At 45.0% G+C, this 18,746-nt stretch overlaps 1 protein-coding gene across 2 annotated transcripts in view; it reads right to left on the reverse strand.

Annotated features, from left to right (window-relative positions):
* The window catches only part of BAZ1A (bromodomain adjacent to zinc finger domain 1A), a 61,574-nt gene extending 50,703 nt beyond the window's left edge, over nt 1–10,871 (reverse strand). The window contains exons 1-3 of one of the 2 annotated variants that reach the window (XM_080593175.1): nt 10,452–10,871; nt 9,619–9,769; nt 2,230–2,508 (exon numbers count right to left, since the gene is read on the reverse strand). In XM_080593175.1, coding sequence (XP_080449301.1) covers nt 2,230–2,508; nt 9,619–9,731 — 392 coding nt within the window. In that variant the 5' untranslated portion in view covers nt 9,732–9,769; nt 10,452–10,871. Of the gene's footprint in view, nt 1–2,229; nt 2,509–9,618; nt 10,419–10,451 lie in introns of those variants that run through there. The other variant, XM_080593176.1, reaches the window with a different exon arrangement.
* Between the last annotated feature and the right edge of the window lie 7,875 nt (nt 10,872–18,746).

Consider the following 18,746-nt stretch of genomic DNA (forward strand, 5'->3'; position numbering starts at 1 on the left):
CCTGCTATACATTTAGCTAGAATATCAGCGGCATACAGTCAGCTACGGAGAATTTTTCATGCTTCATTTCAACAGACACTTCATGCTCATGCAGTTTAAAGCATACAATTTCTAGCAGGTTAGTTTTTGATGGAAGTAGATTTTATCTGAACCTCCAGTATTTTGAATGATTATCTAGCCTACGCCAAAGGCTGAAGAAATTTAGCTTAGACCTTATTAATAAATTGCTCTGTGAAACTAGAACATAAACACACAGTTGTTAGATATGTGTATCTACACAATTTTGAATAACCAAGAAGACTGAAGTAAGGGCTGATAGAAAAAAAGATAGCTCTACCTTCATGAGATAGACTGATATCACAGCTTTATCTGAACAGAATTCAGCCCAGATGGTAAGTAGAAGCCATTTTGTTAGGACAAACTTAAAACATGATTCATGATGGTGCGCAAGGAAAAGTGAAACAGATTCTGAATTTCGTAAGATGAATAAACAAGAAAGATGTGTATTTATGGCACATAAGCCTACTTTTCATGTAAGCTTTAAAAAGCAAAGATACACAGTAGTAAGTATTTTAGCTAAGAGTTTAGAATAGCAATTAAAGATGAGAAAGTTGTTCTTGGGAAAATAAGTTTGATATTCTGAAGTATTCTTTTTGTTAATAGTTTGGAAATTGACACTATCTTCAAAGACCGGAAACAAAGGCATTGCATTAAGCTATTGAAAACCAACAGCTGAACTACACTTACATTTCTTAATATTCAGGTTCCTGGTAAAATAAAATCTTATTCACAAAGCAAGATTAGTACAATGCTAAGGGTGACATACGTCTATCCGCTAGACAAGCGCAAAATGAGAAAGACAGAAACAGACTTTGGATTTAGGTTTTCTATACTGGAAGCAACAACTCTACCAAAGCTGTTCTTGTCTAGGCTTTGCAGACTGAGACTTTACGGGTTGAAAGGAATACAACAGGGAAGAGATGGAAAGCTTTTATATTAAGTCCCATCCCGTGTCAAGTACGTACCCATACAGATTTCCTTACAAATTATCTCCTGCAACGCAAACAAATTTCTCCTTCCGATGCAGTACAAAATTTGCCTTTAATAAGATCTGGATCAGCCACTAAGAAAACCCATACAGAACAGAGATATTCTCCGATGACCACACTGAATCAGCCCTACCACCCAATACATACAAGGTTATTATGAAGCCCATATTGCCCAGGTTGCACCCCGTCTGTTCTGCACTGTAAACTGGCACCTTCCTCCTGGCCAAACAAGAACAGGTGAACCCACAAAGGCTTTAATGCACATTCTGCAGGTATTTCCAAGTTAAGCACGTTTAAGTCTTTCCACTTCGTATCTCAGTTACATGAAACTGCAGACTCATTAGACAAAACAAAGACCTTGTCTAACCCTCTCCCAGAAGTTGCTTAAAGAAAGACTCAGGCTAGCTAGGCGTTGTAAGACAACTTACTTATACTACAGAGCATATGTACTAATGATATGAAAAAGCATCTAAAGCTCAATATTCTCCCAAATTTTATCAGTTTAAGATAACAATAAAAATGCTTACAATATATACAAATCAGTGTATGTATAGCATTAACCATGAGGGAAGCAGAATTGCAGATAATCTCCTATTACAAACATTTTACAGTTAATTCCTAACTTTTCAGAGAATATACTTACAATTTTAGTTACCACCTAGAAATCAAAAAACCCAACTCTAATCAATTCTTTAAGCTTTCTATAGTTTAGCCATTCTGGGTACGCAATACACCACTTGATTAATTGTATCTGGATGATTCCATCAAAACTTCCATATGAATTCTAACTCATAGCTTCCCCTAGTTCCTAATTAGATCTCATTCTAGGAGCAGCCCACCTTTTTTGCACAGATGAGCCGAGAGACTGCCATTCGTTTGCAAATCCACCACTGGGACTGAAAGACTGCTGCGTCAAGACCTGAGAGAACCCTCCTGCCTCCACAGCTACTTCTAAGCTAAGGAATGAGAAACCAAGCCTGGCAATACAATCCTACTCTTAATTAAAGCAGTTAGGAGCAGTAACAGTATTGCTAGCTTAAGTATCACACCTGGTTTCTGTTGTGTTTGATGAAGTTTATTTTCCTGGTTTTTGGCTCAAAAGTACGCATACACAAAAGGGTGCACACCAACCCAAAAGAAACACAGATACATATATTTAAATACACACACACACACTTACCTTGCACCATTATTTCTAACTACTTCCACCATTTCACCAACAAAATACCGATCCTTGACATAAGCAAAGATTTCATCACAGATCTCATGAAGTCGTGAGCGATGCGTAAGGGTGGCCAAGTAGAGAACTGGAATGATGAGTGCCTCTGGAAAACTCTGTAGATTATGTCTGGCTTTCTTCTCTGACTCCAGTGCTTCCTGATATGTGAGTCCTGGTTTACCTGTGACAGCACAGCTCCATACGAGGCTGTTACACAGTATGGTGCGTTCAAAAAAGTCACTGAAAAGAAGGGGGATAGGGGGGAGAGAAAGAAAATAATTACATTCTAACATCACGTTCAGTATGGTCACAATTAATACAGCAGCAACTTTCTCTTACGAGCTTGAAGTTCAAAAATAGCTCTACTCCTATACAGGTTGCAGACACAACCGAAGGTTATTTATCACTTCTTAAGCCAAGGCTTGGTAAATTGTTACTGTAAAACCAAGGTCTCCTCTCACTACAGACTACAGTCAGAGAGCATCAAGACCTACAAGTGCTGTAAACACACACATTCACATGAAGTAGCCTTATGCACAAGAATAATCACACTGAGTTTAATGTGTCATATCCTCATTGCATCCCCTGTATTTCCTCACATATTTGCAGGAGGAGGGTCTAAAGTTGTATAAACACAGAACAACCTTAGGATCACAGAAACATGTTGAAACTTGAGTAAGTTTCAGATTTGGAGTGCCCTAGCTCACAAATGAAAAGATGGAGAGGTAAAAAAAAAATTAATGTCAAGTACTTCTCTAAATAGTTTTTATTCCTTCACTGTTTGTACTGCTCTTAGAAAAAGCACCAAACTATTTTTTTCATACGGATTCTTCTCCTCCCTTGTTCCATCTGCAAATATTTATTCTCTTCCTTCCCTGTATTTCCAATTAATGCTAAAATTACAGCATTGTTATTGCTTACTTACTGGTTATTACACTGGGATCAAGAAAGCAGGGCTTTCATTAGTCAATAGCTGTCAATTTTTGACAGCTATCAGAAACACAGTGATTTTTTAAAACACTTTCTAGATGATATAGATAAGGTAGCTACTCTCAAAACCACGTTAATACGTATCACATACTATGGATCAGTGATCTGACAGCAGAGCAACATTTCAGTGTGCCCCAGTTCAGACATTTATTTTCCTTCTTTTCCAACTCTTACCAGACTAGTATTTGTAGGTATGCAACACGACAAATTTGGTGTTTTTTTTTTTTTTGCCTTGTACCAGTTTAACATAGCTGTTTCAAGGCAGACACACAATACCTACAGAGTGTTGCATGCTACTTGAGACCCTTACACTGAAGTTTCATTTCTTTAAGAAAAGCTAGAGTGCAGCGTTGCCGTTTTTATAGGGATGGAACTGCTCAAATCATTTCTCCTAACATGGTTAAAGAGCTGTACAGTTCACACTTCAAGTTTATTGCAGGCTCCCTGCAAACTCAAGCCGACAAACGTGCACCAGTAACATTGATGATGATATTCACTGCAGCTGGACAGACGCAACAATAACATTTTGAAAATGGAAATTCCAGATTAAGGACAACAGAGGGTCCTGGCTCAGATAATCCTGTCTGTGCGAGCCTCTGAGTGAGAGAAAGATGCTTTAGGAAGAACATCAGCTGTGACAAGAAGGGAATTAGGACGGAAGAGGAAATACACATTATATGAATAATATCTAACAACTACAAAGTTACAGAATTTTTATATCATTTGTGTCTAACTCATACATCTGACGACACCTGTAATAATGAATAATTTCAATTTGCCTACTCTAAACAAGAAACGGAGAACAAAGGAGAGAGAGAAGGAGATGGATTGTTCTTCAATACATGAAGAACGGCTGGCTGTCAGTCAGTCTGTCTGTGGATAGGCCAGAATATTGCCTTTTTGCTGTCAACCATATTGAATCCAAACAGGTATTAGCAGAAAATAAACAAACGAGTATCAGTAAAGCACAGAACAGTTACTTAAACATTTAAAAAACAAGTTAGATAAGGAGGAATTGACAGATTTTTAAGAAAAGGTAACAGAATAAACACCACACAATTCCTTCAGGTCTGTTTCTGCCCTGCATTTCACTACTTCTGTATGAGACTGAAAATAATTTGAAGTAGCCTGGCCGACCTCAGTGGATGAAGTTATATATTTACTCAAATCTTCGTACCACTGTCTCTCTATATACATTTGTTTCTCACTTACCAAAGAGGTTCTCAGTAATTACCTTTAGCCAGGAAGCACGAAAGCTATCTAAGACTTATTCAAAAACCCATCAGCACACAGTTTTCAAAAATTACCGAGGAAAAGAGAACATGCACACAGAGGCAGGGAGAGACAGAGGCTGACGGTGCCTTTAAGGGCTGGTGCTGCTCTCTGCGAGGGGACACTGGGCACTCGGGCTATTTAAAGCAGCAACATTGAACTTCTTTAAAAAAAAATCCACACACACACACAAAAAACACCCTCTGAAGTCTCTTTACTCATGATTACCTCAAACACAAAATTCTAAGATTACTTGAACTGAAACATATTTGAGGAAAACGTTTTTCCATTTGCATACAATGCTTTGTGTATCTAGTTTCATTGCAGCTCATTTCCTCTTTTGTTTTATGTGGATTTTTCCCCTGTAAAGTCACAGGGAAGAAAAAATTGTACCAAAAAAAATTTGCTTTCAGTTTTGAAGGCATTATTTGTCTGTAGCTAGTCATTACACAGAGCACATCAAAACCATCTGTGGCTTAGTCTGTTAACACAGTTTTATTGCAATGTTTTAATGATCTCACTTTAACTCGGTTTGAGAGCGAGGAAGAAAAAAAAGAAATCACAACAGCACGGCAGCAGATTTTATTTGTAGCACTCCTCCTTTCCCTGTCTCTGTGGTACGTTTCGGTTATCACTAGAAGATTTCCAGAGCGCGCACACAGCAGCTACCAAAACAACAGCCCAGCAGCAGCAGCGCTGTACTTTCTCCTCCCGGAAAGAGCAGCCATACACTTGATCATATTCCACACTCGATTCAAATTCACAAAACCAAGTGCATCTGCTGCCACGTCATACCTAAAGCCTTATCGATGTCCTTATCTAGGGATTACAGCCTGTGGGGCTTTCTCGCTGTTTCGAGACCCATGCAACTCCCTACAACATGGTTCTCACGAGACGTGAGGGCTCGTGCAAGCGCTCGAAGCTCACCCACACGGCCCCACCAGGCCAGAGGTGCCCATGTTGCACCCAGCTGCAGGCCATCGAGTAATTAATGCTGACTTCTCAGCTGGGCATCTTTACATGTATGTTATAGAGTTTGTTTGCCATGCAAGGTAAGCTAAACTGCAAACTGATCAGCAAATCATTGAGCAGTTTAGTGCCGCTGTTCGGTAAGTATTTGAAAGGAGGCAGTTCCTTAGTAGAAGAAAATAATTCTGGAGATAGATTACTTGCAGTTTCTCTGCTGACTGCACTTGCAATGGATATACTTGCAGTTTCTCTGCTGACTGCACTTGCAATGGATATAAAAATAAAGAAATCAATCAAGCCGAGCAGCAAGAGACAGCTTGTGCCTGAACTAACCAAGTATTGCCACCGAGTTTAAGTTCTACTGTATTTTTAGCATTTCAAGCACGTGCTTGTCTCAAGCCAGTTACTTTCATTCATTTTTTTTAGCATATATTAAAAACAAGTTAGGGGAGGGCTTGATCTTGTTTAAAGAGAAGAACTATATGCTGGAGAATGTAAAAAAGGAGAAAGTTTTGTTATGTGAGATCTAAGAGAGAAAAGCAAAGAATTCTATTTAATGGCTAATATGTAGACATAATTTTTAATCCTGAAGCCCTTATCAAAGTGTAACATATAATCTACATAGGCTATGGGATATGTAATCTACATAGGCTATCAGGATATTCACAGCAAACAAACTTTGCCATCCAGTCCATGGCAAACAGGAGCGTTCATGTACTCTACCTGTTCCCAGAAGTGGCCAACAGTACATACTACAAAGTAACGTACAAACTAAAGTCTAAGAAAAAGACACTTACTCCTTAAGGTTTACAGATTAATTACACATCAAGAAACCTATTTCCAATTTATGGGCTTATCTTCAACAAAATAGAAAAGTCCACCTAATTAAACTAAGGGTACTTTAAAAGCCTTTAAAAGAGACTCTTTCTGACTTTAATTTATAATCCCACAGGTCAATCTATAAATAACTTTTTAGTAGGTTTTTAAGATACACAACTCCTTCCACCCAGCAAGTCCCTATGTTTTAGAATGAGAAACATCCCTTCCACTGTCTCTCTACTACTCTACTTTCTTAGCTCTATGAAATCCTCTCTTTAAATCAATGGCCTCTTAAATGGGGAAAAATAAATCAGACTGTCTTCATGAGCAACACTTCCCATAGTTTCCTAGACAAGGTGAAGAAGACTGGCAACTACATCCCACTGTTTTATTGTGCACCCCCTTACTTGCTTTTCCATCTACTACTCTTCCAGCTCGAGACACTCTTTTGTTGATCTATCCCCAGATCCACCCCCCAATCAGGACGACAATTAAGCATTAAAAACACCAGTTCCCTCTGCTCCTCATAAACACAACTGAACTTTGCCACCTCACTGTGCCCCCTTTTAAAGGATTACAAAATTATGTGATAGTATTTCAGATCAGAAAGGAAATGCATTCTTAACAGGAAAGTCACTTTACAAAACACTAGTCTTGCCAAATTCTCCTTGCATTAGTTCTTATGGAGAGAAGAATACAATGTGTGATTCGTACTCTTCTCTACTAGTGCTGCTGTGAGCATGAAAGAAGCTTTTCAATGTTCTAAATTTGTACTCTTAAAAAAAAAACAGCTTAAGTGGTAGCAGTTTGTAGTAATTAAAAGCGTACATATATATTTGAGGACGTGGGGGTGAATTCAGGTTACCATGCGTATCGATACAGCCTGTTTGATCTAGTCAGACTCTGCAATTTTTAAATTCCCCCTTCAAAAAAAATCCAGTTATGGCAAAAGTAGATGCAGAGAGGACTGATTTGGACAACAGTTTTCCTTCATAAAAGAACTAATACAATTTTTTTTTTAAAAGTGGGCCCTCCCTATCATTAGCCTCATTGCCCTTGTTTAGACAAAGGAAAGGGAAGTGCTCTCAGAGGACAGTAACTATTTGAAGCATCGCTTTGCAAGTAGGAAGAGTTGCAACCGGGAGGACAGATCAGCATCTGTAAAACTTGCCAAAAGGTGACCCAATGTTCTTCAGCAGATTAGATTATTGCTGGTTGTTTGTGGTGTAAACAAATACAGTTGTGCCAGAAGAACAAGCCACGTAAAAAAATACTAAGCTTGTCAATCAAACCACCAATTCTATCCAAGGTAGAAAAGCACCAAAGACCAGGAAAAATATAAAAGTGAAAGAGAAAAAAATGAGCAGGAATGAAGTTTCTGCAGGAAAGGCAACGGTATTTTCCCAAATACCATATTCTAGCCCTGACCTCTGAGCTAACCACCCACTGACATTTCTAGGGATAGCCTGTGTGAACACAAGTCTAAATTCATCCCTTAATTCATGAACTTGGGTTACATAGGGAATTTGGTCTTTCATGCTTTTTCTTAATGGCAACATCCTCGCAGCGTAAATAAGCCTGTTTTAAGAAAGATACCTTTCATGCTAAAATTTACTCTAAACTATATATACCTGAAGCACATTTCAGAGGTGTCAACAAACACAAGAGTCATCTGATTACGTGATAATAATAATTGTAACCAGAAAAGCAGCTTTCAAAATATTAGCAGCTGAGGGAGGGGGACTTAATTCCTACAGAAACACGAGGCTGTCAGCTCTCGCTTGTTACCTTCTCACACGCCCTATAATGAAAATACTCGGCAGAAAATTCCCAACGAAATATTCAACGCCCCTCTCCCCCCACACACACAGCGCATTGCCCAGGAAACAGCGAGGCATTACCCTCCGGAGTTACCTAATCCAACTTCTTCAAGATTTTATTAGGTGAAGTGTATTTGAGTCGGAAAAACAAGCCTAAACATGAAAAAGATCTAGGTGTGCTCTCATTTCATATGCTGCAAATGAAAAGTATTTCAGATACGATCTCGTTAGTCTACACGTCTTTTTTTATTTTTTATTATATATATCAAATGAGCTTGGATTTGGGGGACTTTTGTAGGTGGGGACGGCGCTGGATGAGGCTGTAGGGTCCGGAGACACGCATGCAGCAGCTTTAGAAAACCGTCTAAGTACTTTCCGTCCATTGTTCTTGCAAGCACTCAAGTACGTGACACTAACTTAGGGACTACCCATGCCTTTTCTCCACCGCGTCGCGTTAACGACGCTTTCACAATTTCCATCGGTCTTTTCACCGACGGGTAAAAAAAAAAAACAGGAAAAAAACGGGAGGGCCGTAACGGGACAGGGCAGCCTGACCGGCGGCGGGGACAGGTGTCCCTCTCGGCCGCGCCGCTCGCCTCTCCGGGGCCAGTTTCCAGCCCCGGGCGCTCCCCGCGCTGTGAGGACGCCCGGCCCGGCCCGGCCCGGCGCGGGGAGCCGCGGACAGGTGCAGCGCCCCGCGGCCCTCCCGGGGCGGCCGAGCCATTTCCAGCCGGGCCGGGCAACGGCTCCCGGGCCCGCGGCCGGCGGAGGGCGGGGCGAGCGCGGCCATGGGCGGCGCGGCGGCGGCGGCTCTGACACCCCGGCCCGGGGGAGGCCGCCGGGAACAAGGAGTTAAGCGCGGCGGCCAGGGGCCGGCCGGGAGCCGGGCCGAGCCGAGCCGGGCCGGGCGCTCCCACAACAAAGGTGCCCAAGGGCCCCGCACGCCGGGGCGGCCGCCGCCGTTGTGCAGCCCGGGCCCGGCCCGGCGGCCGTTGGCGGCGCGTCCCGGCCTAGCGACATGCGGCGGGGCAGGGGCAGGGGCCGGGGCTCGCACCGCCCGCCGCCTCCCGCGGCCGCAACTTTCACTTCCTCGCGGGGGTGTGCAGGAGCCGGCGCCCCCTGCCCCGCGGCGGCGGCGGCAGCGGGAGGAGGAGGGGGCCGGCGGGATCCCCCCGCCAGGAGGGGAAGGCGGGCAGGGATTCCCCCTGCCCAGGCCGGGAGATCCGCCCTCTCCCCCCACCCCTCGGCGGGGCACGGGCTCGGCGCCAGCCCCCCCCCCGCCCCCCGCCGCCACCACCGGCACCGCCGCCACCTCCCCTCCGCCCCGCCGGGCTCCCCGCGGCGCTGCCGGGGAATCCCCCGGCCGCCTCCCCCCGCCTCCCCGCCCAGGTGTCAGCCGTTAGGGGCTCCAACCGCTCCTGCCCCGCGCCGCCGGCGGAAGGGCGCGGGGGGGGTCCGGGGAAAAGGGGCCGCGGCTTACTCGTAGTCCCTGAAGATCTCGTTGGTGACCCTGCAGTGGAAAACGCGCTCGTCCGGCCGCAGGTCGGCGGGGGGCTTCTCCCTCACGAAGGGCTTGCGGTGCAGCAGCGGCATCGCCCCGCTCCGTCGTCTCCTTCCTGCCCCGGGACCCGCTTCGAACCGGAGGGAAAAAAAAAAAACACGGAGGGAAGGCGGGCAGTGAGTGCGGGCGGGCGGCGGCGCCCCCGGCCCGGGGAGGAGGGAGCGGGCCCGGCGTGTCCCTCCCCCCGGGGGGGCCGGGGAAGGAGCGGCGGAGCGCGGCGGCACGGCACGGCGGGCTCGGGCGGCGCGGCGGCGGCAGCCTTTTGTGTGCCTGACACGCCGCTGCCTGCCTGGGACTGCGCGGGGAGCGAACGGCGGCTCCTTCCTCCCCCGCCTCCTCCCGCAGCCTCACAATGGGGCCATGACGCCGAACGCCGGGCGGGGGCGGCGCCCCCCCGGCCCACCCCGCCCCGGCCGCGGCCCCGGCCCCGGCCGCACACAACGTGCTCGGCGCGGGGATACCCCGGCCCCAGCCGCCGCCGCCGCGCTTTGTCTCCGCCGCCCCCCCGCCGCCCCCGGGTCACCCCTTCCCCGCCTCTGAGCCGCGCACGCCGGCCCGGACGCCAACTTCCACTCCTCCTCCTCCTGCCCGCAGCGACCGCTTATCGCCCTCCTTCGCTTCCTGCCGGCCCGCTGCCCTAGCGGGGTCCTCGCCCCCCCCCCGGCACGGCTCGGCACGGCTCGGGGGGCTCCCCGCCCTCCGGCCCCGCCGCCGCGGGGGGCTCGGGGCTCCGCTCCCCCCCTGCCGCCTACCTGGTGCTGCCCCGAGCCGCCCCGGGGTGCGAAACGCGGCGCCCTCCGCTCGTCCCTTCTCGCTGCCCCCCCCCCGGCCCCAGCTCCCGGGAAGTTTTTGATCTACTTCTCCGAGCCCTCAATCAGGAAGAGCGGCGGGGAGGAGCCTTCCACTTCTCTCCCCTACATCTTTATTGGCCGCTCGGTGCCTTCCAGCGTGTGTCACACAGGAAGACAGCGAGCTACATTATTAATTAATGGCTGAGAGGGCTCATCCTCCATTTTCGAATTATCAGCCTGCGATCTGCGGCGCGCCGAGCGGGGGGGGGGGGAGGCCCGGCCGGCCGGGCTGCGCTGAGGCGGCGGCACCCCGGGCACCGGCAACCGGGCACCGGAGCCCGCTGCCCCCGCCGCCGGGCTGGGCTGCGGATACCGAGGGGCTCCCCCGAGCCCGGCCCGGCCCCCGGGAGCGCCCCGCCAGCGGCTCCCCGCCGGCCGGCCCGCGGCGGCGAGGGCAGGGTTTCGCCCTCGGCCAGGTTGCGAACGTGTCAGATGGGGCCCTGCCCGCCGCTGCCTTGCCTCCCCCCCTCCGGTTAATCGCCAGCGTCAGGATATTGTTCTGCCAGTGAACTAATTTTTCACCGCTTTTATTATTTCTTACCCCGGCGCGCTCACCGTGCCGTGGGTGATTAAGAGTGGGATGCTAATCTAATTGTGTTCTCTTAAGTGCCAGCCGGCTTAAAGACATAAAAACACAGAAGGAGGTCCCCATCCATCGCAGTTCAACAGTGCAAGGTCCAGAGCGTACATGAAAACGTACTGCACAATTAAAAAACCCCACAGGACGACTTAGGTGACTGGTATCTGAAGGCTGACACAAAGATACAAGTTTACAACCTGAAATTCTGTTCGGGCAAATAAAGATCCTGTGCTGTTTCCTGCACCTGTGCATAGGTTGTTTTTCATTAGCACTGCAAGTAAAAGCAACGAGCAGCACTGCGGCAGCCCGGATGACTAAAACCTAGAAGAATGTTTACACTCGAATTCGTGAATTACTTTGTTTAAAAAGTGATCAGGTCTTAATCAAAAGCACCGAGAAATGCCAGTGCTCCCTTCTAGTTCAGTTTACAAAATCTGAAGGTTGAACTGCAAAACAGGTTACCTCTGAGTCCTACCAACTTATTTTCATTTGCCAGTTGGCTTCACTTTCGGTTTTTAATTAATTTCTACCAAAGGGCACGAGTGCAACTTCAGTTAATGCACTTTTAATGCCTCCAACATTTCATAAATTTTAGGTTTGCATCAAAACCGTACAGTTTGCCACGGTTATGACATTTAGTGTTGGCAACTCTTATGATTACAGTGAGATTTTGCAACACTTAGCTTTGTTTTAAGCTCTGGCTCTTCAGCAGATGTGATTAAATTGGAGCCTCAGCTTCCCCTACAAATAATTACATTTCTAAATCTCAAGTTTGAGAGAAGAGCCTGAATATGTGATCTCAAAAGGTTCACAAATTACTAGGGAAATAAAAGTCTTGAGTTTATAATTTTTGTGAATCTCATCCTTTCTAAGCCAGTATCATGATATTTGGGAGCTTGGCTGTGTGTGTGTGTGTGTGTGTGTGCGGATTGTCAGCACAGCATTATTTCAGAATTAGTTGGTGTCCATGAAAAATGCATGAGTTGATAGAACTGTGACATCAAAAGCAAATCCCCTTTTCCTTTTTGCTCTCTCTTGCCCTCTTTCTCTTTTCTTCTCACCTTTTCCTCCCTCTCTTGTTCTTCCCCCCTCATTATTCCCTCAGTGATTTTTCCACTGAACAGATCCTCACTAAGTAATAGGGCTGCGCTAGGGTTTGATATTCTTAGGATACAGAGGAACAGTTCAGTTTTCACCTCTGAATCCAGCTCTGTTCTTTAAAAACCACTAATTCAGACTCTGATTCTGCTCCCAGTAAGGTCAGAAGGAACTAGGATAATTTTTTACAACACAGGATAACATCTACTAAGGGGACATTGAGATTTCAGTGGAAATTAATTCTGAGAAATCTGAAAAATGTTCCTTTCATGAGAATATTTCTTGTGTTTTTACACTGTATTCAATTTTTGTACTGATTTGGGTTGGATTTTTTTTAGGACATCACTGAAAGTATAGTTTTGATTCAAGACACAAGAACAGGGTTGTTGATGTGGATTTTACCACAGAAGGGCAAAAAAATAAGTTGGTTTGTTTTTAAAAGATGTTGTTGTACACTAACAGCTATACTAGATGGAGTTCCTTTGCCAGTGAGTGAGGTTGCAGTTCTCATTCATAGAACTTTAAAAATAGTTGTACTGGGAAGATAAAATCTTACAAAACACTTGGTCTCCATGCTTTACAGCAGTAGGACAATTTCCTAGGGACAGTGCTGGCAAATCCCCCAGCTGGTCCTTCAAAGCTCCCCACAATTTTGCTAGTTTTTTATTTCTTTTCATTTGCTATATCAGAGATTTGTTTTTCTCCTCGTCCTATTCTATTTCTTCCTGTCCTTAAGCCACCAAGAACTGATTTACACAGAGATACTCCAAAATACCTGTTCCCATCAACCGTTACCAAATAGTTCCATATGTGACTCTTGTTATTCTGGAACAAGTGCAACACATGGTATTATTTTAGTACAGTCTTGCCGCTTTAAAATGACACCTGACTTTATATTGGAGTAACTAATATTTAGCCAAATCATATACTTGGAACCATGCAAAAATAAAACTTTGACCCAACCTGTTTTACCTGTAGTATCACACAACTCAGAGAGTTTTATCCTCAGAGTCTGTTTAGCCACTTGCTTTGTAATAATTTAGTTTGGAATTTTTTAGCACATCGCTTATAGTTTTGATTCATTTTGTTCATCTTTTTTTGTTCATCTTCTTCCCAAAAGTTGCCACTTTGTTCTTTCAGGTTTTGGCTGAAGCCAGAAAAAATAAAAATTAATTGGACTCACTTCTTCATATACAATTTCACTGGACTTCGAAAGAGACTCTAGGTTCTCAACTCTATTTTTTGTAAAAAAACGTGGTTGAAAAGATGAACTTGAAAAATTAATATATTTGTTGAAGTAATATATTACTAGTGAGTTGTTCAGTCAAACAACAGTTATAACATCAACAATCTCTATATTTTTCTGCATTGACAAGTGTATAAAAAAGAAGAAAACTATAACATATACTTGAGCATCATCTCAGTTTTAATGCACTGAATAGATTTTCTTGGGATAGCAGCACCCTTTTTCTTTCCAAATGCAGTTTTGGAAATCTTTCCTTTCCATAACACAAGCAAACCATAGATCACTTTTTTTAAAGCTTAAGGCACCCAGCAATAACACCTTATTTATCTGATTGTGCGTTTTACAACGTACTGATACAGCTTTTTTCACCTTTTGCCCTTTCTCCACAACCTTGCTGAGCATTTACTCTTTTGATCATATATCTTTATTTAGACTTTAAACTATGTGAGGAAAGACAATGTGCTGGTTTTATCAATACACTCCAGCTGTGTGTAACAGTAACATTTGGTCTATTGTCTTTTGCTGGCTGTAAGGAACTATGCTCAGTTTTTAATAACTTACTCGCTTATAAATAACATATTTCAGTCAAAAAAGGAAGAGATACGCAGATAATTCTTTACAACAGATCTCATTTTTCTTTCATTCTAGCTCAGTTGCATTTCAACAAACTTTTAAAGCAGTTCTGTAATCACAAGGAGAGCAGGTTCCTTATTCTGCAGCTACTGTTTGTGTTCAATGTGAGACACAAAGGAGGAGATAAAGAATCAATCCCTATGGTCAGTGACTTTTTGGTATAGTCACTTTTTTTTTTTTTTAGTTCCATAATAGTCTTAACACAGACATCACACTTAATATAACAGAATAGAGGGCAATAAGTCATGACCAGAGTCTGCTCTGCCTGTTGCCAAGTTTTGATACCGTAATATACACCAGGGCCCATCTCTCACCACAGCCCTCTGGGAGCAATGAGGTGTTTCTTACCAGAATTGTTCTACAGAAAGTCATTCCGTGTTATTTTCATTTTTTCACAGCTTAGTAGGATTTAGACATATAGCTCTCACTGCTTTTAGTGGATATTGCCTGCTTAATTCCCTTGCAGCTCCAGAAGTGAGGGGATACATTCCTTTAATCATATCCTATTTTTTTACTTCTCAGAAAGGGCTATTAAAGGTATTTAGGCTGATAACCTTATACTAGTGGGGTGGAACTCTGACCTCATCTGCTTTGCAGCAACGACCGTGTATGATTGGCCTCTGACCTGATTACAAAATGATAAAATGATGTTGTGAAATCAGTATTCATTTCCTAATAGTGTCTCTGAAACGAGCTTAAACTCTTGAGAGGATTGGTACTACATTTTCTTAGTTACAGTTGTAATGCACAGGATACAGAGTATTGACACTACTGTAATTTTCTCACACTAAAATATGCTGAATTTCTCATTGCTAACCAATATTTAGAATAATTGATGACTGATGAATGATTCTGAATGAAAGATGGCTGAATTTGCTATCTTTTGCCATATATGCACATTGTCACTACTACAGTGACGTATGGCATTTTAGAATAGATTGAAATACCTTGCATCAACCTGTTTGAAACCTGGACCTTAATCAAGAAGATATTCATGCAGCCAAATTTAAGATTAAGAACTCAAGCACTGCATAATACTAACCTACGACTTACTAAGTTCACATTGACTTTATTTTAATTAATTATATTCAACACATCTCTGCCCAGTTGATGAGCAGAATCCATAATTTCAAGGATGTTGCTTTACTTTATGGTTTTGCTATGACTGCAGTCCCAACATTTTTTTTTCTTTTCAGTAACACTGAGATTGGACAAATTTGTTTGCTTATTGAAAGAGATCCCATGCAGTGTAGGTGCTGCCTAGTAGCACGTGAAGAGAAGTTGGCCCAGTAGCTGTTCTGGGTCATTTAGTCCAGGATTACAGTGATGAGCCAATCAGAAGCATAAAATTCTGCTCAAATACACACCATGTTGGGTTTCCATTGAGCCACTCATTTGACAAATGTAATGACTCGTGACTATGACTAGTATTCTGACTTACCCGTTTCATACAGGGCTGCTTTGGCCTACATCTTATTTTCCTCTGTCTTGCTACTCATCTCTCACAGAGGGCTTCTGGAGGGCTGAGGCACAGAGACTGACTACGTAGGCACTACCTTGATGGCAGATGCCAAATAAGAGTGGAGTGGAAGAAGCCAGTAGCTGCTTGAGTCTCATCCTGTCTAGAGGGGGACCCTGGATGTCTCCCTACATGGCCTCACATGGGCTAGTCCTGGGCACAGGCCCTGGGCACAGGCCCCGGGCACCATTTCAGCCCAGGTGGATGAGGGCAGGACTAAAGCAGTGCCCCATCCTGGGTACAAAATAACTAGCAATTTTTACTTCATGCTTTTGCAGGACACTGCTGGAACCTCTCTGTTTTTCCATAACTGCTTGTGTTAGCAGGGTGCTGGCAGAGTCATCCAGGCCTGGTGTGCCGAGTCCTAATGCTGCAGGGGAGGTCACTGTGCTATGTCACAGCCACAAAATACATGCCTTAGGGGAACACTATCCGCAAAGGAGATCCTCTGGAAGGAGAGCTCCTTCGGCACGGCCTCCATGATGACCTTCCCTCCTCCCACAGATCTGGGGTCAGGAGTGTATTAGATGTACACCACTGCCACATGATGCCCCTGTTTCGGCCTCAAGCACAAGAGGAGTTGAGATACTGATGGAATTTCTACATTTCTTAAAATTCAGGCACTTGAAAATATGTTTATTTTATATAAATCATGTGGAAAAAAAACAAAAGTGGTAAATCCAGTGCATGCTTTGGTCTTGCTGGCTTTGGAAGACTTAGAACAGCTGGCAAGTTACTAGGATTGTTACTGTATTGCTGTTATTGTACTGCTAAGCTTTCAGAGCAAGGAATAAAGTTTAAACCTTTTCATTATTAGTACCAATTTAGTGCAACAATTGATAGGAAATTGCTAAAGATTCAGTAGTTTATGCATTAGGCATTGAAAGTTATTTCAGTAGCAATTTCGAGTCATCTAGGGAGCTCCTAAACAAAAAGCAAAGACGGGACTTCACAATCTTAAAACCAGGTTCAGACATGGAAGTTATAGTAGTTGAGACCTAATTCAGTAGAAACCCACAGTGCAGACACAATACAGTGTTGTAAAAATGCTTCTACCTGTACAGTTTGTTGTTCTATAGGGACACCTTCTAGTGATGCAGTTTATGCATCTCTAAATGTACCCATGTTTAAGGTTGAATTGAGATAAATATTTCAGTCCAAAATACTTTTTAAAGTTTGCACCCTAGTTATCACAATTACAAAATGTCATCAAAAATTGAACATTAATAAATAAATAAATAAAAAGGTTTACAGACAAGGACATTAAAGTTTAAACAGGCATAACAACAATCCCCTTGTCCCCCAGGAAACAGAAAGTGACTTTTAACTACAAGCCTCCTTTAAGGAGAACCAACAGGTCACCTACAGCTCTGCCTGGTCCCTAATGGATGCAATTGGTTGGACTCCCCACTCCCCCCCCTTAAAAAACCTTTAAGTTACAGGTAGCACCACTTACTTATCTGACCGAAACACAATTAATAATGAGAAAAAGGAGAAAGTGTTGCAAGGTGCTTCTTTCTTATCTAGGCAAGTGTCCCCACTAAAGCCAGTATCAAGGAGAAAGCTTTACTCGTACTGCGAATTTTGATGGATAGAGCACTGGAACAGGCGGGTAGCAGTTTAGATGCCAGACCTCATGAAAATTCAAAATATCAGATTATGCCAAAGATGTTTCTACCAATCAGATCAGTTTATAAACGCCTATCCCTTCTCATTACTGCCCTCAACTACCTTGATTTTTGGTGTGAGTGGGTGTGTGGTGCATCTGTGACAAAGCTAAAGTTTAGTGAGTGAATTTCCTGCTTCTTTGATGGGTTTTTAACCATGCAAGGCATATGCATGACCTCAATTCTCAATTTCTTGCCTGTTGTGCAACTGAGAATTTAGCAGCAAAAGGAGTTACAACCTCAGCATTATCTAGTACTTGTGCATATTGCATGTACATATGCTTGGATAAAAATGCTTAACAGCTGACATAAGTTGAAATAAAACACTTCTTTTTTTTTTTTTCTTTCCACAAATAATACTTCATTCACACAGTATTAAAGAATCTTCTGGCAGGAGGACAATTTGTCGTAAAAATCAGGAGGATTGGAAAAGGTATGCCAGGAAACAAAGCTCAGTTTTGTGTAAATGGCGAAATTCTCAATGAGTTCCACAACCGTCTGCGATTAAAACTGATTTCTGAAGCCAACAAATATGAAATCCTTTTAATGTTCACATAAAACGTTGCTATGAAAAGCTTTAAATTTTTTAACTACTTTTCAAAAGCGAACAGAAGTAGTGCTCTTCCAGCTAGCGAAACCCGGTCAACAACACAAAGGAGTAAATAACTCCCGAGCACTTTTCCTCGCCACAGCCCGGCTGTGTCTCGGCGCTGGGCAGGCGACACCAACCCAGGCGTGGATGAGCTCTGCGGGTGTCAGTGGTGCTAACTGTGGGCTTTGGGAGGCAGAGACCTTCAGGAATTACACGTTTTGTCTCAGCGGTTGCGACGGGTATTAAGCAGCTCGGAGGCACTTACAAATCAGCGGGATTTTCATAACTGAGGTACCGCCTCGGTGCCTACACGCGGGCGGCTCCCCACCTCGGCAAGGCAAGGACGGACATTTTCTCCCCCTGCCTCGGCCGGGGACAGGGACACGCGTGCCCAGGACCGACGGGACCCCGGTTCCCTCAAGCCGCCAGCCCGGGGCACACCAGCCCAACGCCCCCCGTCAGGCTCCCTCCCGCCTCAGCAGGGCCGGGGGCCGGGCCGGACGGCCCCAGGGCCGGGGCCCACAGCACGGCACGGCACAGCACGCTGCTCCGGGCGGCCCGGCCGGGGCTCCCCCTGGCGGCAGCAGCGCCGGGCGGGGATGGCGGCGTGGTGCCTTCCGCGGGCCGCCCCCCGTGCCCCCCTGCCGGCACCGCCGTCCTCCCGTGCGGGTGGCTGGGTCGGTGGGTGGAGAGAAACCCGCGGCGACCCGTGCTGGATTAAGCCCCCCGCCGGCTGCTCGCTGCGGCCGGTTGGCAGCGTGTCTGCGCGGTTTATTTAAGATAAGGCGGCTGGTTAAAGCTTAACCCGCGCAGGCCGAGGAGGCGAGCGTCGGCGGGAGGAAGCGCTTCGGAGAAATGCCC

The sequence above is a fragment of the Anser brachyrhynchus genome (assembly GCF_964034855.1).
Source record: "Anser brachyrhynchus genome assembly, chromosome: 5".
NCBI classification, from domain to species: Eukaryota; Metazoa; Chordata; class Aves; order Anseriformes; family Anatidae; genus Anser; species Anser brachyrhynchus.